General features: G+C 65.3%; 1 protein-coding gene across 1 annotated transcript in view; it reads right to left on the bottom strand.

The window, feature by feature from the left end:
• The window catches only part of DNMT3A (DNA methyltransferase 3 alpha), a 47,095-nt gene that overhangs the window by 10,369 nt on the left and 14,673 nt on the right, over positions 1-22,053 (bottom strand). The window contains exons 3-5 of the mRNA XM_075706990.1: positions 16,935-17,274; positions 10,586-10,632; positions 9,780-9,926 (exon numbers count right to left, since the gene is read on the bottom strand). Coding sequence (XP_075563105.1) covers positions 9,780-9,926; positions 10,586-10,632; positions 16,935-17,274 — 534 coding nt within the window. The remainder of the gene's footprint in view (positions 1-9,779; positions 9,927-10,585; positions 10,633-16,934; positions 17,275-22,053) is intronic.

The following is a 22,053-nucleotide window of genomic DNA, read 5'->3' as shown; positions in this document are numbered from 1 at the left end:
GGCACCACATCGCCCAGTTTGGCCCAGACCCACTCGGCACTGGTTTGGGTCCATGTTGCCCAGTTCAGCCCATGGGCACGACCTACACGGCACTGGTCTGGCACCACATCACCCAGTTCAGCCCAGACCCACTCAGCACTGGTTTGGGTCCACATCGCCCAGTCCAGCCCATTGACAGGCACCAACATGGCACTGGTTTGGGTCTGCATCAACCCAGTTCGGCCCAGACCCACTTGGCACTGGTTTAGGTCCACATCTGCCCAGTTCAGCCCATGGGCATGACCTACATGGCACCGGTCTGGCACCACGTCGCCCAGTTCAGCCCAGACCCACTTGGCACTGGTCTGGTACCACGTCGCCCAGTTTGGCCCAGACCCACTCGGCACTGGTTTGGGTCCATGTTGCCCAGTTCAGCCCATGGGCACAACCTACACGGCACTGGTCTGGGACCACATCACCCAGTTCAGCCCAGACCCACTCAGCACTGGTTTGGGTCCACATCGCCCAGTCCAGCCCATTGACAGGCACCAACATGGCACTGGTTTGGGTCCGCATCAACCCAGTTCGGCCCAGACCCACTCGGCACTGGTTTGGGTCCACGTCTGCCCAGTTCAGCCCATGGGCATGACCTACATGGCACTGGTCTGGCACCACGTCGCCCAGTTCAGCCCAGACCCACTTGGCACTGGTCTGGTACCACGTCGCCCAGTTTGGCCCAGACCCACTTGGCACTGGTTTAGGTCCACATCTGCCCAGTTCAGCCCATCAGCACGCGCCAGCACAGCACTGGTTTGGGTCCACATCACCCAGTTCAGCCCAGACCCACTCGGCACTGGTTTGGGTCCATGTTGCCCAGTTCAGCCCATAGGCATGACCTACACAGCACTGGTCTGGCACCACATTGCCCAGTTCAACCCAGACCCACTTGGCACTGGTTTGGGTCCATGTCTGCCCAGTTCAGCCCATGGGCACGACCTACATGGCACTGGTCTGGGACCACGTCACCCAATTTGGCTCAGACCCATTTGGCACTGGTTTGGGTCCACATCGCCCAGTCCAGCCCATTGACACGCACCAACATGGCACTGGTTTGGGTCCATGTCGCCCAGTTCAGCCCATTGACACACACCAACATGGCACTGGTCTGGGACCATGTTGCCCAGTTCAGCCCATTGACACACACCAACATGGCACTGGTCTGGGACCATGTTGCCCAGTTCAGCCCAGACCCATTTGGCACTGGTCTGGGTCCACATCTGCCCAGTTCAGCCCATGGGCACGACCTACATGGCACTGGTTTGGGTCCACGTCACCCAGTTGCCCAGTTCAGCCCATTGGCACACACCAACACGGCACTGGTCTGGGACCATGTTGCCCAGTTCAGCCCAGACCCATGTGGCACTGGTTTAGGTCCACATAGCCCAGTTCAGCCCGTCGGCACACCCCGACACCACTACTGGCCTGCTCTGGACCCGGCTGCCTGCAGCCTGCACCCCCAGCCCGCGGCAGACCGGCGCCGGGACGGTGGGCTCACCGGGACGGGGCGCCCCGCCAGCGGCTGCCAAGGCAGACGGGGGGGCTGGCACTGTCCCGGCCATCCCCGGCCCCGCAGAGGAGCTGCAGCTGGGTGGAGAGCCGGCCCCCCCAAAACACATCCCCCGATGACTGCCCACCCCCGGGCATGTCCCCCTGGTCATCGAATCGTTCAGGTTGGCAAAGCCCTTGAAGATCACCCAGTCCAACCATTGACCCAACACTGCCAACTCCACACTAAACCAGTTCAGGGCAGAGGAAGAATTAATTTCATGTTTCCTGGCTTGGTGGCTGCATTATTTTTTAATGAAAGTAAAACCAGGAATCACTAAGGTTGGAAAGGCCCTCTAAGATCATCAGCCCAACCATCAACCCAACACCCCCATGGCCACCAAACCATGTCCCCAAGTGCCACCTCTGCCCGTTTGTTGAATGTCCCATGCACGTCCCCAAAGAGCCGGCTGTCCCAACACACGGGAGGTGACGCACCCCAAAGCACGTCCCCCCGACTCCGGACCCCCCAAGGCACACCCCTGATCACTCGGCCAACCCCGGCACCCCGCCAGCACCCGGGGTACGCGTGTCCCCGGCAGCCCGATGCGGTGGCACTGCCTGCGCCGTGCCGCGTGCCAGCCCTCCGTCCCGGTGGCCAGGCCGAGGTGGGTCCCGCCGGCTGCGGCGGTGCCGATGCCGTGAGGACGGGGATGAGGCGGCGGTACCGGCCGCCCCGGCAGCAGCCTGTCACCCCCGGGCTCCACCGTGTCCCCAATCCTTCCCCATGGCTGCCGGGACCCCAGGCAGGGCCGTGGGGTGCTCGTGGGAGCCCTTCTGCAGCACCCAGGCTGCGGCACGGCTACCGTGGGGTGCCGGCGTTGCCCTCCCGGCACAGCGGGGTGTTTTAGGGAGCGTGTTTTTCACCGATGCTGAGCAGAGCAAGGGCTGCAGTCGCGACGGGACGTGCTTGGGGTGCCTGGCACCCCAGGACGGGGACCCTGCCGGCACCCCGGCAGGCTCTGCTGCCCTTGCTGCCAGCCCCGGGGCAGGGGGGGTCCCCGACGGCCCCCAGGCATTTGGTGTCCTGCAGAGCGCTGGCTCCTGAGCCCCCCCTGAGCCCCCTGGGACCCCTTTGTGTTGCAGAGTGGAGGGACAAAGGGGCAGATGGCCGTCACCCCCGGGCATGGGGCTGCCCCCCAGGTGGGAGGGCTGTGGGGCTGGGGGGGGGGGGTGACAGCAGAGCCCTCCTGCCCTGCGAACCCCCACCCTGCCCAGGGGTGCCAGGACCTTGGCCAAACCGCCTGGCCCAAGGCAGCCCCCGAGGGACCCCAAACACCGGCTGCGCCCCAATGCCAGGCGAGCGGCACCGGCCCCTCTGGGTGACGGCAGCCCACGGGCACCCCGTCCCCTCCAGCACCCCTCGGCCGTGCCAGAGCAACAAAGCTGCTTTGGGGAGCTGGAATAGAATGATCTGGACACGCATCACCCCCGGCCAGAGGACGGGGTGGGCCAGAAGCGTGCCGGGGATGCACCCGCTGTGTCCTCGGGCAGGGACCCCCCCGGCGAGGGGCACCCAGGGACCCCCGCAGAAAGGCCAAGGGAGTTGGGGGAATGGGGAAGAGGAGGGAAGAAGGCCCAGCAGAAGCCTGGGCCCCTGGGGCAGAGGAGGCCAAGCTGCTGATCCCCCACTTCTGCTTTGTCCCTGGGCAGAGGCGGTGGTGGGGCGCGGGAGGAAATCTCCCATCCGCCGGTCGTTAAAGCGGAGATAAGCTGGCCCGCGGGACGGGCACTTCCAGACAATCAACCCACGGCCGGCACTCCTGCCCTCCGGCCACAGGCAGCTCTGCCCGGCCCCTGCCCCATCCTGCTCCTGCTCCTGCCCCATCCCCACCCCCACTCCCACCCCAACCCCCATCCCCATCCCCACCCCCATCCTCATCCTCATCCCCATTCCCATCCCTACCCCACCCCCACCCCCATCCCCATCTCCATTCCCTGTCCTTGCCCCTGCCTCACCCCCATCCCCATCCCCATTCCCTGTCCCTGCTCCATCCCCATCCCATTCCCATCCCCATCTCCATCCCCAACTTCATCTTCATCCCATCTCCATCCCCATTCCCTGTCCCTGCTCCATCCCCATCCCATTCCCATCCCCATCTCCATCCCCAACTTCATCCCATCCCCATCCCCTGTCCCTGCTCCATCCCCATCCCATTCCCATGCCCATCTCCACCCCCAACCTCATCTTCATCCCATCCCCACCTCCATCCCCTGCCTCATCCCCATCCCATTCCCATCTCCATCCCATCCCACCTTCATCCCCTGTCCCTGCCCCATCCCCAACCTCATCCCCATCTCTGTCCACTGTCCCTACGCCATCCCCATCTTCATCTTCATCCCATCTCCATCTCCATCCCCTGTCCCTGCCCCATCCCATTCCCATCTGCATCCCCATCCCATTCTGGTCTCCATCCCATCCCATCTCCATCCCCTGTCCCTGCCCCATCCCCGTCCCCATCCCCCATCCCCATCCCCATCTCCATCCCATCCCCACCTCTGTCCACTGCCCCATCCCCATCTTCATCCCATCTCCATCTCCATCTCCATCCCTTGTCCTTGCCCCATCCCCATCCCATTCCCATCTCCATCCATTGTCCCTGCCCCATCCCCGTCCCATCCCCATCCCATTCCTGTCTCCATCCCATCTCCATCTCCATCTCCATCTCCATCTCCATCTCCATCTCCATCCCCATCCCCATCTCCATCCCCTGTCCCTGCCTCAACCCCATCCGCATCCTTATCTCCATCCCTGTCCCATTCCCATCCCTATCCCCATCCCATTCCTGTCTCCATCCCATTCCATCCCATTCCCATCTCCATCTCCATCCCCATCCCCACCCCACCTCCACCCCCTCCTGTCCCCACCCCTGCCCACGGCTGGCACGGGGTCCGGGTTGCACCGCCGACACCAGGGCCCGGCTGAGGCTGTGCCAGCACGGACGGGCAAGAGCCGGTGCCGGGACCCGTACGTTACCGCTCCGGCTGCGGCCCCGGGGCTGGCGGCGGTGGCGCGGCCCTGCGAGGCTGCAGGGGGGGAGGAAGAGGAGGGAAGGCTGGAGGGGGCCGGGCCGTCCCCACCGCAGCAGTGCTGCTGACCCCGGCCGAGCTGCTGGCACCCTCGCCAGGCTGCCTCTGCCCCCCCGGCAGCGCCGGCGTGCCGGGGCGCGGGCGGTGGGTGTCCCTGCCGTGGGTGGCACGGGGCCCCGGCGCACGGCGGGGGGGAAGCCCTGGCACCGCCGGGGGATGAGGAGCAGCCGTGCCCGGCCGACGGCACGCCGCCAGCCCGCTCCGCTCGCTAAAAATACGCCCCAGAGGTGACTGATTACAGGTTTGGGGGCAGGAGAGGAAATAGCCGGCGCTGAAGGGCTCGTTTGGCGAGACGAGGCAGGGCTGGCGCCGGGCAGGTTTTGCCAGGTGTTGGGGGCCGTGCCGTGGGGGGCCCCTTCCCGGAGAGGGGTTCCTGTCCCCCAGCCCTCCGGGTGCCTGGCACCCCCAAAGGAGCAAACCCCTCCAGGGCATGGCCAGTGCTGTATCGGAACATGGCCAGTGCTGTACCGGAGCACGGCCAGTGCTGTATCGGAACATGGCCAGTGCCATATCGGAGCACGGCCAGTGCCGTATCGGAACATGGCCAGTGCCGTATCGGAGCACGGCCGGTACCGTATTGGAACATGGCCAGCCCTGTATCGGAGCATGGCCAGCCCTGTATCGGAGCGTGGCCAGCACCATATCAGAACGTGGCCAGCACCATATATGGAATATGGCCAGTGCCGTATCGGAACATGGCCAGTGCCGTATCGGAGCATGGCCAGCACCGTATTGGAGCATGGCCAGTACTGTATCGGAACATGGCCAGCGCCATATCGGAGCGTGGCCAGCACCATATCGGAACGTGGCCAGCACATATCGGAAGATGGCCAGTGCCATATCAGAATATGGCCAGCGCCATATCGGAGCATGGCTAGCACTGTATCAGAACATGGCCAGTGCTGTATTGGAGTGTGGCCAGTGCCGTATCGGAGCACAGCCAGCACTGTGTCCGGCACGGGGAGCTCACCGGAGGGAGGGAAAGGGCAAGGCTGCCCCGGTGACGGAGCCACACGGGCTGAGCGTGGCACGTCCCGTTCCCCATCCCTGGGGACCGCGTCGCTGACACCACCAGCAAGTGACAATTGGTGCCGGGCATGCAGCTCGTGGGCGGCCGTCAGCCCAGACCGGGGGGAAAGGCCGATCCAGCCTGAAAACGTTTCAGGCTTTCTCCCCGTAATGAAAAGAAAACACTTATTCATATTAGAAAAATAAAGGAATTAAGCGCGGCTAAATTCAGCATTGTTTGAGAATGAGAGGCTCCTCAGAAGAAGTATTTTGATTTTTTTTAGCATTTTTTTCCCAATTATTTTTGGCTGACGAGCGATTCTGGCTGACCTGAATCTGCATTTGTTTTGGCCAGCGAACCCGTGTGTTGGAAAATTGTTACTCGGCGGCTGCAACCACCACCCTCCCCGGCTGTGCCGAGCTGCCGTTTGCCCCGCACGCTCAGCACGGGCCGGCAGCTGCCTGCGCTGGCCGGCCCGCAGCGCGGGCAGGGGTCTGCGAGGCCAGGGCCCCCCCGCACCGGCCCGTGGCCGGAGCCCCTGGCACAGGGGCCCGTCCGTGGCTCTGCCGCTGGCAGTTGCAAGCGCTGCCGGTGGCCGGAGCGCGGCTGCACCGGGAGCTGCGCGGCTCTGCGGCCGTGGGCGGACGCCTGCATCGCCGGTGCCCCCCCGTGCTGGGCACGGGCAGCAAAACCCCGACCACGACTGCGCGTTGAGCAAACCCTGCGCCAGGCACGCAGCCCGCCCGCGCCCGGGGGTGCCCACCCTGGCCGGGACACCGCCGGCTGCACCAGCCCCCGCTGTGCCCGGCTACCCCCGGCCCGTGGGCAGCAGCCGCGGGCAGAGCCCGGCTCCAGCAGCCGCCCCCTCTCGCCCCCGGCTGCCAGCCCCCCCCGAGGGCAGCGGGACCCCCTGTGCCTGTGCTGGCCACCCCGGGAGGGGCTGGTCCACAAGATCCCCTGACACGGCCACCCTGGCCATGCCAGCCGTGCCCTGTGCCCCACGGGGATGTTGCAGCCGTGCCAGCCATGTCCTGTGCCCTGTGGGGACATCGTGGCCGTGCCAGCTGTGCCCTGTGCTCTATGGGGACACCGTGGCCGTGCCAGCTGTGCCCTGTGCCCCATGGGGACATCGTGGCTGTGCCAGGCGTGCCCTGTGCTCTATGGGGACACCGTGGCCGTGCCAGCTGTGCCCTGTGCCCCGTGGGGACATTGTGGCCGTGCCAGCTGTGCCCTGTGCCCCATGGGGACACCGTGGCCATGCCAGCTGTGCCCTGTGCCCCGTGGGGACATTGTGGCTGTGCCAGCCGTGCCCTGTGCTCTATGGGGACACCGTGGCTGTGCCAGCTGTGCCCTGTGCCCCGTGGGGACATTGTGGCCGTGCCAGCTGTGCCCTGTGCTCTATGGGGACACCGTGGCCGTGCCAGCTGTGCCCTGTGCTCTATGGGGACACCGTGGCCGTGCCAGCCATGTCCTGTGCCCTGTGGGGACATCGTGGCCGTGCCAGCTGTGCCCTGTGCCCCATGGGAACATCGTGGCCGTGCCAGCTGTGCCCTGTGCCCCGTGGGGACATCGTGGCTGTGCCAGGCGTGCCCTGTGCTCTATGGGGACACCGTGGCCGTGCCAGCTGTGCCCTGTGCCCCGTGGGGACACTGTGGCCGTGCCAGCTGTGCCCTGTGCTCTATGGGGACACCGTGGCCGTGCCAGCCGTGCCCTGTGCCCCGTGGGGACATTGTGGCCGTGCCGGCCGTGCCAGCCGTGCCCTGTGCTCTATGGGGACACCGTGGCTGTGCCAGCTGTGCCCTGTGCTCTATGGGGACACCGTGGCCGTGCCAGCTGTGCCCTGTGCTCTATGGGGACACCGTGGCCGTGCCAGCCGTGCCCTGTGCCCCGTGGGGACATTGTGGCCGTGCCAGCTGTGCCCTGTGCTCTATGGGGACACCGTGGCTGTGCCAGCTGTGCCCTGTGCCCCGTGGGGACATTGTGGCCGTGCCAGCTGTGCCCTGTGCCCCGTGGGGACATTGTGGCTGTGCCAGCCGTGCCCTGTGCTCTATGGGGACACCGTGGCTGTGCCAGCTGTGCCCTGTGCCCCGTGGGGACATTGTGGCTGTGCCAGCCGTGCCCTGTGCTCTATGGGGACACCGTGGCCGTGCCAGCTGTGCCCTGTGCCCCGTGGGGACATTGTGGCCGTGCCAGCTGTGCCCTGTGCCCCGTGGGGACATTGTGGCTGTGCCAGCCGTGCCCTGTGCTCTATGGGGACACCATGGCCGTGCCAGCTGTGCCCTGTGCCCCGTGGGGACATTGTGGCTGTGCCAGCCGTGCCCTGTGCTCTATGGGGACACCGTGGCCGTGCCAGCTGTGCCCTGTGCCCCGTGGGGACATTGTGGCCGTGCCAGCCGTGCCCTGTGCTCTATGGGGACACCGTGGCCGTGCCAGCTGTGCCCTGTGCTCTATGGGGACACCGTGGCCGTGCCAGCCGTGCCCTGTGCCCCGTGGGGACATTGTGGCCGTGCCAGCCGTGCCCTGTGCTCTATGGGGACACCGTGGCCGTGCCAGCTGTGCCCTGTGCCCCGTGGGGACATTGTGGCCGTGCCAGCCGTGCCCTGTGCCCCATGGGGACACCGTGGCCGTGCCAGCTGTGCCCTGTGCCCCGTGGGGACATTGTGGCTGTGCCAGCTGTGCCCTGTGCTCTATGGGGACACCGTGGCTGTGCCAGCTGTGCCCTGTGCCCCGTGGGGACATTGTGGCTGTGCCAGCCGTGCCCTGTGCTCTATGGGGACACCGTGGCCGTGCCAGCTGTGCCCTGTGCCCCGTGGGGACATTGTGGCTGTGCCAGCCGTGCCCTGTGCTCTATGGGGACACCGTGGCTGTGCCAGCTGTGCCCTGTGCCCCGTGGGGACATTGTGGCTATGCCAGCTGTGCCCTGTGCCCCATGGGGACACTGTGGCTGTGCCAGCTGTGCCCTGTGCTCTATGGGGACATTGTGGGGACATAGTGGCCATGCCAGCCATGCCCTGCACCCCATGGAGACACTGTGGCTGTGTCAGCTGTGCCCTGTGTCCTACAGGGACACTGTGGCCGTGCCAGCTGTGCCCTGTGCCCCACGGGGATGCTGTGGCCATGCCAACCATGTCCTGTGCCCCAAAGGGGATGTTGTGGCCGTGCCAGCTGTGCTCTGTGCCCCGCGGGGACACCGTGGCCATGCCAGCTGTGCCCTGCGGGATGCCCCGGCCGTGTCAGCCTCCCCCGCTCCCGCGCGGTGCCAGCGTGACGGTGCTCAGCAGCGCGGGGCTATAAATAGTGCCGGGGGCGGCGGTGGCGCGAGGGGACCTGTTGCCAGGGAGGCCCGCCAGCAGCGGGGGACGCCGCAGAGAACGGGGCGAGGCGGGAGCAGCGGGGACGCCGGTGGGGCCGGGACCCTGCCCCACAGCACCCCCCGAGCGCCCACCGGCACCGCAGCCTGCCCGCAGCCCTGCGCCTGCGCTGGGGCTCCCGCCGCCCCCCAGCCTCCTGCTGCTGCCCTCGGCGTTGCTGATTTTGGCTGCGTCACGGCGCGCGCCGGTTCCCCGGGAAACCGGCAGGAACGGCACATCCCGGCGCGTCTCTCGGCACATCCTGCGGGAGAAGGAAGGGCCCTGCGCTGCCCGCGCCGGCGTGTACTGGGCCCCTGGCTTACGGTGGCCCCTGGGGCGGGGGCATGGGAAGCGAAGCTGCCCGCTCCGGCCATGGCGCGAAACTGGGGTGCAGGCAGGGCATCGGCACTGCCGCAGCGGTCCCGCGGGGAGCACCTGCTCCGCTGCTGGCCCCACGGCATGGCGCAAGCTGGGGTGCCCTGTGTTGGGGCTGACCGCCCCTCATGACGCAGCCGGTCACCCCGGCACTGCCGGCGCCTAGCAGAGCGCTCCGCACACGCTGTGTGTTGGCAGAGATCTGCCCGCCGTCATTAGCGATGCCACAATTAGCCGTGGAGACCGCCAGACACCGCGGGGCTTGGGGTGCTCGGACCGCGCGCCGCCGCGCAGCCCACCCCATCCCAGCATCGCCACCGTGCCGCGGTGTCCCCGCTCCCTGCCCGCTCCGGCAGCGTCTGGCTCCTTACCTCCCTTTTCCAGCGGGCCAGCCACTCGTCCCGCTTCCTCTTGCTGATGTAGTAGGGGTCCCCGGCCTGGAAGGTGTGCCGCTGCATGGGCCGCTGCCGCAGGCTCGACTCCCAGCCCAGCCCGCCGCGCAGCCGCCCGCGGGAGCCCTGCCGACGGAGGGAGAAAGAGGAGGCTGAAGGCCGTGGCTCCAACGCTGCTGCGGTCACCGCGGACAGCCGATCGGCAGGAGCTGTGGCCCGGGACATGGAGCGGAGCTGCTCGGGGTGGGGGGTTGGAGGTGGGCACCCCGCTTGTGCAAGCTGGGACTGGCCGATGGGCCCTGCCTGGGTGCACACACGTGCACACACATGCACGCATGCACACACATGTGATCTGCCCCACATCTGCACCAGGACCTGGATGCGCCAGGGTCGGGCACCACACCGTGGCTCGCTACGCCTTGATGGGCACCGCTGGCACCATCCCGGGCATGGATCCGCCCCGGGCCGATGTGCTCCGGGCACGGGCTGGGTGGACGGGTGTTTGCCGGCCTGGCCACGGCTCGCTGCCGTCTGGTCCCCGGCACAAAGGCAGGCGCTGCCCGGCACCGGGCTGCGTTGGGGTGCCGGAGCCCACCACCCCCGTCCCGCCGGGGATCCCGTCCCTGCAGCTCCCCCACAGCCGCCGGCATTGAGGGACCGGGGGGTGCCGGTTCTGGCAGGCACGGGTCGTGCCGTGCCGGCCAGTGGGCTGCAGGGCCGTGCCCGTCTCCTGCGGGTGCCTCGGTGCAGCCCCCGGCGGGGGCCCGGCCCTGGGACATACTTGCCTCCATTTTCAGGGTATCGAAGTTGTTTTCTTCCTTCTCTTCCTTGCCTGCACACAGAACAGAGAGGAGCCATCAGCGGGGCAGGGCGGGGATCAGCTGGGTGCTATGGGGCAGGGTCCCTGGGTCCCCGCGGGGGAGAAGGGGGCCCACCTGGGACCCCCCAGTGCGGCTGGGGGCTGGCCCCGGGCCAGGGAAGGGCACCCATCGCCGCCGCGCGAGGCTCGGGCCGTGCTCCCTGGGGGACGCTGGCTGCAGGGACGTGAGCCGGCTTCTCCCGTCAACTCGGCCGGGGGTTTTTGGGGGGGTCCGGAGGGTCTGGGGAAGCGGCCCCCGCCAAGGCCGGGGCGGGCAGGGGAAGCGCGCAGAGCCCCGCCGGCTTCCTGTGCTATCGGCACATCTCGCGCGCCGCAGGTACGCGCCGAGCCGCTGCCGGGAAAGCGGCTAAAAATAACCCCGACCGTTTCTGGGGTTGCAAACCTCCGTGCACCCCGAGCTGCCGGGTCGGAGCGTGGGGCGTGCCGGCAGCTGCATGCGGGGGGCACCCACCCACCCCCGCCTCGCCGCAGGCAGCGCTGGGGCCGGTGGGTCCCTGCGCCGGCGTCCCTCCATGCTTCGCCCCAGCTGCTGGGCACCGGCCGCCCTGGCGCAGACCTGGGCTGCAGGGGAGGAGACTCGGTCGGGACCCCCGGCGCGGCATCGCCGGCTGGACACGCGCCCCGTTTTGCTGCACGGCGCGACGTCCCCCGAGTCCTTGGGCTGTGCCGCAGCCACAGCCCCCTCCCCAGATGCCCACCCAGCCCTGCGTGACACCCGGACAGCCCCTCGCAGCCGGCACGTGGGGACCCGGCCCCGCCGCGGCAGCAGCCCCCACCCCAGAAGCAGCGAGGCCGGAGCAGGAGAGCGGCCCAGAGCCCCGCTCTGAGCGCCGGGGGACAGCAGGGGACAGCAGGGGACAGGAGCTTTCTTCTCTGTCCCCATGCTGGGGGTAGGAGTGTGTGCGTGCCATGGGGGGTGCCCGGGCAGCCTGCCCTCCCAGTCCTGCCCGCAGGCACGGCGATCTAAGGTGGGGAAACTGAGGCACAGGAGAAGGGACCTGGCCCGTTCTGAGATGCTAGTGCCCTCCGACGCTGGGTGCAGCAACCCAGGCACTGGGACTGTCCAAACTGGGGGGCACCGACCAAACTGGGGACATGCAGCCGGCGTCCCTAGTCTGCTGTGTGGCACAGAACCCAGTGCCGGGTCGTTACCGGTGCTAGGGCTGCTGCAGCACCTTCCTGCGCCAGGCCAGGCGCATCCCCGCAGCTGCGGCTCGCTGCCCGAGCATCCCGCACGTGGCCGGCACGGCCGGGGCTCAGCAAAGCCCCCGGCCTTGGCTCCCACCCGTCCCAGCGCCCGGCGGCAGTGCCGTGCCCCGTGCTCTCTGCCGGCGTGCTGCACCAACGGGCCAGGATGCAGAGTTACCGACCGACGGCAGAATCCTGCCCAAGACCTTCGTCCACCGGGGATTTCGGCAGGGACGGGACCTGGGGGGACAGCGAAGGGGCGCAGAGCTGATGGGGCGGGCGGCAAGTGGTGCTTGGGCAGCGCTGTTAGAGCAGCTCCTCGGCCCCGTGCAGGGTCGGAGGGGCAGCGAGTGGTGAAAAAACCAGCGTGCAAGGAGGAGGAACCGGCGACGGAGGCAGGCGCGCTGCGTGTGTTCAAAAAACAGGCAGAGGTGGCACTTGGGGCCATGGTTTAGTGGGCATGGGAGTGTTGGGTTGATGGTTGGGCTGATGATCTTAGAGATCCTTTCCAACCTTAGTGATTCCTGGTTTTACTTTCATTAAAGAATAATCCAGCCACCAAGCCAGGAAATGTGAAATTATTCCTCTCCCCTGAATTGGTTTAGCGGTGGACTTGGCAGTGTTGGGTTAATGGTTGGACTGGGTGATCTTAAAGGGCTTTTCCAACCTAAACAATTTGATGATTCTATGAGGGATGCTCGGGAGAGCCCGGGCCAGCTGGGCACGAGGTGGCAGGAGCCGAAGGACCAAGGAGCAGACGAGGATCTGGCGGGAGCCAAGTCTGTCGCTGGAAGGTGACGATGCTGCCACTAACCTCGGCGCAGACAGGGCCGAAGCGCTGGAAATGGTTTCTAGGGAAGGGAACGAGCTCCTGGCTGCCCAGACAGCCTCTGCGCACCGCGTTGACACCGTCACCCAGGCATTAGCCCCAAACCCGGTGGAGGAGCCTCGGAGCAGCACCGGGGCCGGTGGCCCACGGCCGGGGCCGGCCAGCGGCTGCGTTTGCAGGAGATGGCTGGAGAAAAGAGGAGGGCAGGGAAGAGCTTCCAGAAAGCGCCTGCCCGGCAGGAACGCAGGCAGCTGCCGCTCTGCCGGCGCGGTGAAGAGAGGAGGAGGATGAGCACCGCGTGCAAGGGCCCCGTGGGTATGGTTCTGCCACGGGAGAGTGGGTTCTGTAAGGCCAAGGGGAAAGGGCTGGAAGGTGAAGCCTGACCTGCTCACGGCATCCACGTTCATGGTACCTGCACTCACGCTCCATGCTCATGGCATCATGCTCGTGTTCCTGCTGGTGCCTGCTCCTGCCGGCCTCATGAGAGGCCGGCAGGAGCAGGCACCAGCAGGAACAGAATTCTGCCGTGCACGGGAGGCAGCAGCAGAGCATCCCTGGGGCTGCCTCCACCCCACTCCATGCTGCTCCCCACATCAGGGCGTGCTGCGCTGACCCACGCCGTCTCAGCCCGTCCGGCCCAGCTCCCCTCGGCGGCCGCCGGGATCGGCCTGACCGCGCCATGCCCAGCCCAGCAAGCTCCCCCCGGACCGCGCTACCGGCTACGGCTTCTCCGCTCCCTCAGCTGCCTGCTCTGCGCCTCGTGACTGCAGCAGCATCTGCATCGCTCGTCTCCATCCCAGCCCTGCCTCATCAGTCTCCAGCCCTGCCTCATCAGTCTCCATCCCTGTCTCTCCCGTCTCCATCCTTGCCTCTCCCCTCTCCATCCCTGCCTCTCCGTCTCCATCCCTGTCTCTCTCGTCTCCATCCCTGCCTCTCCCCTCTCCATCCCTGCCTCTCCCGTCTCCATCCCTGCCTCTCCGTCTCCATCCCTGTCTCTCTCGTCTCCATCCCTGCCTCTCCCCTCTCCATCCCTGCCTCTCCCCTCTCCATCCCTGCCTCTCCCGTCTCCATCCCTGCCTCTCCGTCTCCATCCCTGTCTCTCTCGTCTCCATCCCCGTCTCTCCCCTCTCCATCCCTGTCTCTCCCCTCTCCATCCCCGTCTCTCCATCTCCATCCCTGTCTCTCCTCTCTCCATCCCTGTCTCTCCCCTCTCCATCCCTGCCTCTCCCCTCTCCATCCCTGCCTCTATGACTCCATCCCCGTCTCTCCCCTCTCCATCCCTGCCTATCCTATCTCCATCCTTGTCTCTCCCCTCTCCATCCCCGCCTCTCCCCTCTCCATCCCTGCCTCTCCGTCTCCATCCCTGCCTTTCCTGTCTCCATCCCTGCCTCTCCGTCTCCATCCCTGCCTCTCCCCTCTCCATCCCTGCATCTCCATCTTCATCCTTGTCTCTCCTGTCTCCATCCCTGTCTCTCCCCTCTCCAGCCCTGCCTCTCCGTCTCCATCCCTGTCTCTCTCGTCTCCATCCCTGCCTCTCCCCTCTCCATCCCTGCCTCTCCCGTCTCCATCCCTGCCTCTCCGTCTCCATCCCTGTCTCTCTCGTCTCCATCCCCGTCTCTCCCCTCTCCATCCCTGTCTCTCCCCTCTCCATCCCCGTCTCTCCATCTCCATCCCTGTCTCTCCTCTCTCCATCCCTGTCTCTCCCCTCTCCATCCCTGCCTCTCCCCTCTCCATCCCCGTCTCTCCATCTCCATCCCTGTCTCTCCTCTCTCCATCCCTGTCTCTCCCCTCTCCATCCCTGCCTCTCCCCTCTCCATCCCTGCCTCTATGACTCCATCCCCGTCTCTCCCCTCTCCATCCCTGCCTATCCTGTCTCCATCCTTGTCTCTCCCCTCTCCATCCCCGCCTCTCCCCTCTCCATCCCTGCCTCTCCATCTCCATCCCTGCCTTTCCTGTCTCCATCCCTGCCTCTCCGTCTCCATCCCTGCCTTTCCTGTCTCCATCCCTGCCTCTCCGTCTCCATCCCTGCCTCTCCCCTCTCCATCCCTGCATCTCCATCTTCATCCTTGTCTCTCCTGTCTCCATCCCTGTCTCTCCCCTCTCCAGCCCTGCCTCATCAGTCTCCATCCCTGCCTCTCCCCTCTCCATCCCTGCCTCTCCGTCTCCATCCCCGTCTCTCCCGTCTCCATCCCTGTCTCTTCCCCCTCCATCCCTGCCTCTCCGTCTCCATCCCCGTCTCTCCCGTCTCCATCCCTGCCTCTCCCCTCTCCATCCCAGCCCCTCCTTGTCTCCATCCCTCGTTCAGCATGGCCGGCAGTAGGCCTGCGCTGATCCGGGTCGAGAAGCCCCTGCGAGCCAGAGCCTGATGCCCCCGTTCTCAGCCCGTTTCTGCTCCGCTGCGCCCTGCGGTGCCCGTGCTGTGACACCCCAGCTCTGCGTCCCCTCTCTGTCCCCCACCGTGGGGAGAGCACGGCCCCCGCATCCCGGCTCATGGCTGGTCCGAGCTGCCCCATCCCAGTGCCCATAGGTTGGTCGCAGCGGGGCCACAGGCCGGCGTGCCGGGGCCAGTGCCGGGCTCCCCTGTGGCCTGCGCCGGAGCCGGGCACCCCTTTTCTGGCTGCGGAGAGCGGAGCCGCTCCTGCCTGCAAGCAGCCCTGGCCAGGAAAGGTGCTGGAGCGGGGAAAAAGCCTGTCCCCGGTGAGCGGCAGCTCTGCCAGCGCCGGGAGCCAGCCACAGACACCGTGCAGCCCCAGGGAGCCCGGTCCCCGTGCCCACAGCACTGCGACGGCTTCACCCCTGCCCAGACAGGAGCACGGGCATGGCTGGGCAGCGCACGGGGCTGGCACGAGCCAGGGAGCGGCTGCCCCGTGTCTGCAGTGCTGGGGTCCGCAGGGGAGCCGTGGGTCTCGCAAGCAGGCAGTGGCGGCAGGGCTGGGAGCCCTCCCCGAGCTGCACACACGGATCTGCACCCGTGCTCCCGGACACGACGTAACCATGGAACAGCGGAGGCCGGGCCCCGCTGGGGTCCCCTCAATCCAGCCCCTGGCTCTGGCTGGGCCACCCGAAGCCGCTGCCCGGGACCACAACCGGAGTCTCCGGGGATGGAGACCCCACCACCCCCCCGGGCAGGCTGTGCCCGTGTCACCTGCACGCTGAGGAGGGGTCCCGGTGCGCTGAGGGACCCTCCCGGGGTCCCATTTGTGCCCGTGGCCCCTGGTCCTGGCCCTGGGCACCACTGGAAGATCCTGGCTCCATCCCCTTCATCCCCTCCCCGCAGGTATTTACAGACATGGATTCAGTCCCCTGAGCCTTCTCTGCTCCAGGCTGAGCAGTCCCAGCTCCCTCAGCCTCTCCTCACAGGAGGGATGCTCCAGTCCTTCAGCAGCTCGGTGGCTCTCGCTGGACAATCTCCAGTCTGCCCACGTCCCTCTTGGACTGGGGAGCCCAGCACTGGGCCCAGCACTCCCGGGGTGGCCTCCTCAACCAGCGAGCAACACTCCTAACGCAGCCCAGGACGCCATTTGCCTTCCTCGCACGAGGACCCGCTGCTGGCTCATGCTCGGCTTGGTGCCCACCGGCACCCCCGGGGCCTCCTTTGCCGAGCTGCTTCCCAGCTGGGTGCTCCCAGCACATACTGGGTGTCCGGGGCCGATCCTCAGCGCGGCGCTGAGTCCACCCCGTCACGTGCTCCCTGCAACGCCCAGAGCAGCACTGGCACCGGAGCTGGCACCTCCTCGGCACCGGGGCAGCGCGGCCCCAGCACCGCACCGTGCACGTGCCTCCCGCTCTGCCCCCGGCACATGCAGGGCTGCCATGCAAAGCGGCACAAGCACCGGCGGCGGGCACGCTCTGGGGCAGGCTCGGGCACCAGCACTGGCTGCGCCGGCACGACAAGGACCGACCTCCCCTCCTGCCCACCCCGTTCCTGCCGGGGCGAGCAGAGCCCGGCGGGAAGGGCGATGCGACGGGATGAGCGTGCGAGGGCAGCCCCCCCCGCGCTCTGATCTGCTGCCCCCACCCCAAATCCCGCACGGCACGGAGGGGCTCAGCCCTTCCTCTCCTCCTCCGGCAGCGCTCCCCGGCCCGGGAGCCGCTGCAGCCCGGGTCCCTCCTGGGGACGGCATGCCGGGCAGGGCGGTGGGGGCCGGAGGTCCCCGGAGGGGTGCGGTGGGTGCCGGCGGGACCGTGGGCAGAGCCGCAGCCCCGTAGCGGGGATCCCTCAACGCTAAGGTCTTACTTTTCTCTGCGGCCTCCAGGAGTTTCCTCCTCCCGCGTTTCTTCTGGGGGTCGGAAGGGGCCAGCTCACCCTCATCGGCCGGGGCGTCCAGGCCCTCCTTGGGGGTGCAGCGGCCGTTCTCCAGCGCCCGGCCCGTCTCGCCGTCCGGCAGGCTCTCCGTCTCGTCCTCCTCGGGGCGCCCGCCCTTGGGGCTCGCGCCGCCCTCCTCCGCGCCCTTCCACTGGGCACCGTCCCCCTCCACGTCCCCGTTGGGCAGCGGCTCGGCAGGGCTGGCCTCTGGGCAAGGCGCAGGGCACTTGGGGACGGCTGCGATGTCTTTGGGGGTGTCACTGCTTTCCACCTGCCGAGAAGGAGAAGGAAAGGAGCTACGATGGGCGCTGGCGGTGGGGGGGCACGTCCCCGCTCGCGCCCCCGCCCGCGCCCCCAGCCCGCACCCCACCGGCCACCACCACCAGACCCCATGGCAGGAGCCCTCGCACCACCTCGGTGCATCCAACCCCATCCAGTCCCTGTCCCCATCCCCGTCCCCCTGCCCTCACTCCACCTCCCCACCCACCGCAGACGGCACAGCACGAAGGGTATCTCCGGGATCACAGCCCATACCCCCAGAGACACCGCTCCACGACGCGGTGATAATCTGGGGACAAACGTGCGTTACGCCGAGAAGACCAAGTTCCACCTCCTGCATCTCAGGCGTGCCGGGCTGCCGCTGCCTGCAGAGGCTGGCAGGGTGCCCCAGGGTGGGACGGGGCTACAATGGCACCCTAAGGACCAGAACACGTGGCCGTGGCACCCTCAGGACATGGACACGCTGTCCTGATGCCATGAGGACCATCACACCATGGCACCCGCAGGACCAGGGTATATGGGTGTGACATCATCAGGACGAGGACATGCTGCTGTGACACCATCAGGACGAGGACATGCTGCCATGGCACTCTCAGGACCGGGACACACTGCCATGGGATGTCAGGATGAGGACATGCTGCCATGGCACTCTCAGGACCGGGACACACTGCCATGGGATGTCAGGACCAGGACATGCTGCCATGGCACTCTCAGGACCGGGACACACTGCCATGGGATGTCAGGACCAGGACATGCTGCCATGGCACTCTCAGGACCGGGACACACTGCCATGGGATGTCAGGATGAGGACATGCTGCCATGGCACTCTCAGGACCGGGACACACTGCCATGGGATGTCAGGATGAGGACATGCTGCCATGGCACTCTCAGGACCGGGACACACTGCCATGGGATGTCAGGATGAGGACATGCTGCCATGGCACTCTCAGGACCGGGACACACTGCCATGGGATGTCAGGATGAGGACATGCTGCCATGGCACTCTCAGGACCGGGACACACTGCCATGGGATGTCAGGATGAGGACATGCTGCCATGGCACCCTCAGAACTTGGACACATGGACATGACACGCTCAGAACCGTGATGGACTGCCATGGCACCTTCAGGAACAGCACGTGCTGCTATGACGTCCTCAGGACCAGGACACAGTGGCACAACACCCTCAGGACTAGGACACATGGCCACGGCTCCCTCAGCACTAAGAAACACTGCCATAGTACTCTCAGGACCATGAAACACTGCCACGACATCCTCAGGAGCAGGACATGGTGGCACGACACCCTCAGGACCAGGAGACATGGCCATGACATATTCAGGACCAGAACGCAATGCCACAGCACTCTCAGGACGAAGACACACGGACGTGGCATCAGTACCAGGACACACTGCCACGACACCCTCAGGACAAGGACACGCAGCCATAGTACACTCAGGACCAGGACACACTGCCACGGCACCTTCAGGCCCAGGATACAAAGACATGACACCCTCAGGACCAGCACGAGTGGTCATGACACCTTCAGGACCAGGACACACAGATATGATACCCCCAGGACCAGGACACGCTGTCATGAAACCCTCAGGACCAGAACATGCTGCTGTGACACCCTCAGGACTAGGACACACAGCCATGACACCCTCATGTCCACGACATGCTGTATTGACAACCTCAGGACAAGGAGGACACACAGACATGATACCCTCAGGACCAGGACAAAAGGCCATGGCACCCTCAGGTCCAGGTCATGCTGTATGGACACCTCAGGACAAGGACACACAGCCATGACACTCCCAGGACTAGGACACAAGGCCATGGAACTCTCAGGACCAGGACACAAGGCCATGGCACCCTCAGGTCCAGGACGTGCTGTATGGACACCCTCAGGACAAGGACACACAGCCATGACACCCTCAGGACCAGGACACAAGGCCATGGCACCCTCAGGACCAGGACATGCTGTATGGACACCTCAGGACAAGGACACACAGCCATGACACCCTCAGGACCAGGACACAAGGCCATGGCACCCTCAGGTCCAGGACATGCTGTATGGACACCTCAGGTCCAGGACACACAGCCATGACACTCCCAGGACCAGGACACAAGGCCATGGCACCCTCAGGTCCAGGTCATGCTGTATGGACACCTCAGGACAAGGACACACAGCCATGACACCCTCAGGACCAGGACACAAGGCCATGGCACCCTCAGGTCCAGGACGTGCTGTATGGACACCCTCAGGACAAGGACACACAGCCATGACACCCTCAGGACCAGGACACAAGGCCATGGCACCCTCAGGTCCAGGACATGCTGTATGGACACCTCAGGACAAGGACACACAGCCATGACACTCCCAGGACTAGGACACAAGGCCATGGAACTCTCAGGACCAGGACACAAGGCCATGGCACCCTCAGGTCCAGGACGTGCTGTATGGACACCCTCAGGACAAGGACACACAGCCATGACACCCTCAGGACCAGGACACAAGGCCATGGCACCCTCAGGACCAGGACATGCTGTATGGACACCTCAGGACCAGGACACAAGGCCATGGCACCCTCAGGACCAGGACATGCTGTATGGACACCTCAGGACAAGGACACACAGCCATGACACTCCCAGGACCAGGACACAAGGCCATGGCACCCTCAGGACCAGGACATGCTGTATGGACACCTCAGGACAAGGACACACAGCCATGACACCCTCAGGACCAGGACACAAGGCCATGGCACCCTCAGGACCAGGACACAAGGCCATGGCACCCTCAGGTCCAGGACGTGCTGTATGGACACCTCAGGACAAGGACACACAGCCATGACACCCTCAGGACCAGGACACAAGGCCATGGCACCCTCAGGTCCAGGACATGCTGTATGGACACCTCAGGACAAGGACACACAGCCATGACACTCCCAGGACTAGGACACAAGGCCATGGCACCCTCAGGACCAGGACACAAGGCCATGGCACCCTCAGGTCCAGGACGTGCTGTATGGACACCCTCAGGACAAGGACACACAGCCATGACACTTTCAGGACTAGGACATGGTGCCATGAAATCCTTAGGATCAGGAAAATCTGCCATGGCACCCGCAGGACCTGGACACAGTGTCATGACACCTGCAGGACCAGGACGCACTGCCATGACACACTCGGGGCTAGGACACAACAGCATGGCACCCTCAGCACAAGGACACACAACCATGGCACCTTCAGGATGAGGACACACTGCCACGACACATGCAAATCCAGGACATGGAGCCATGGCCTCCTCAGGACCAGGACACACAGCCAACAGCACCCTCAGGACCAAGACAGGCAACCATGATGCCCTCAGGACCAGGACACCATGCCATGTCACAACCAGGCAGCAGACCCGAACCAACCAGTGACATATTCCTTTCAGTACTGGAAGGGGGCTTCTAAGAAAGATGGGGACAGGCTTTTTAGCAGAGCCTGTAGCGATAGCACTGGAGGAATGGTTTTAAGCTGAAAGAGGGGAGATTCGGACTAGATATGAGGAAGAAATTTTTGCACTGAGGGTGGTGAGGCACTGGCACAGGTTGCCCAGAGCGGTGGGAGATGCCCCATTCCTGGAAACATCCCAGGCCAGGTTGGACGGGGCTCTGAGCACCCTGCTCTGGTTGAAGCTGTCCCTGCTCATGGCAGGGGTTGGGCTGGGTGGGCTCTAAAGGTCCCTTCCATCCTAAAGCATTCCATGATTCTACAATATTGCACGCCATGTAACATCACGATCAGCAACAAAAAGGGAGCGGAGGGGCTTTGGGTAAGTTAGACATCTTTTGCTCAGGAACTGACTGGTCTACCCACGGGTGGTGAGTGATGGCCTTTGCATCACTTGGTTTGTTCTGTTTTCTTTCCCTCTTCTGCCACTTCATCTCTTATTTAACAACCTCCATCTCAACCCACACGTTTTTCTTGCTTTTACTCTTCCTTTCCTCTTCCCCTGTCCCACTGGTGGTGGTGAGGGAGTGAGTGAGCGGCTGTGTGGTGCTTAGCTGCCTGCTGGGGTTAACCCACAAGATGCCCTCACCAGAACAGATGGCCATGGCACCCTCAGGACCAAGACAAATGGAGGTGATGCCATGAGGACCAGGACACAATGCCATGGTACTCTCACGACCATGACAAATGGAGGTGACACCATGAGGACCAGGACACAGAGCCATGGCACACTCAGGACCAGGACACACTGCATGGCAGCTTCAGGTCCAGGACAAGTAGCCAAGACAACCTCAGGATAAAGACACATTGCAGTGACACCCTCAGGAACAGGACACAATGCCATGGTATCCTCAGAACAACAACACGTCGACGTGACACCCACAGGAGCTGGACACATGGATATGACACCCTCAGGAACAGGGCACAACATAATGACACACGCAGGAGCAGGACACACTGCCATAACACCTTCAGGACCAAGACACACTTCTATGGCAGCCTCAGGAGCAGGATACATGGCCATGGCACCCTCATGACAAGGACACAGTGGCATAGCACCCTCATGACAAGGACACCCCAGCCATGACACCTTCAGGACCAGGACACAATGCCATGTCACCCACAAAAAAAAGGACATGGAGCCATGGCCTCCTCGGGACCAGGACACACAGCCGCAGCACCCTCAGCACCAAGATACACAACCACGACACCCTCAGGACCAGGACACGGTGCCATGAAACCCTCAGGAGCCCTCGGACATGCTGTCATGACAC

This window comes from Pelecanus crispus, chromosome 3 (genome assembly GCF_030463565.1).
Source record: "Pelecanus crispus isolate bPelCri1 chromosome 3, bPelCri1.pri, whole genome shotgun sequence".
NCBI lineage: Eukaryota > Metazoa > Chordata > Aves > Pelecaniformes > Pelecanidae > Pelecanus > Pelecanus crispus.
The sequence above is the reverse complement of the archived record's forward strand: the minus strand, read 5'-3'. Positions and strand labels throughout refer to the sequence as shown.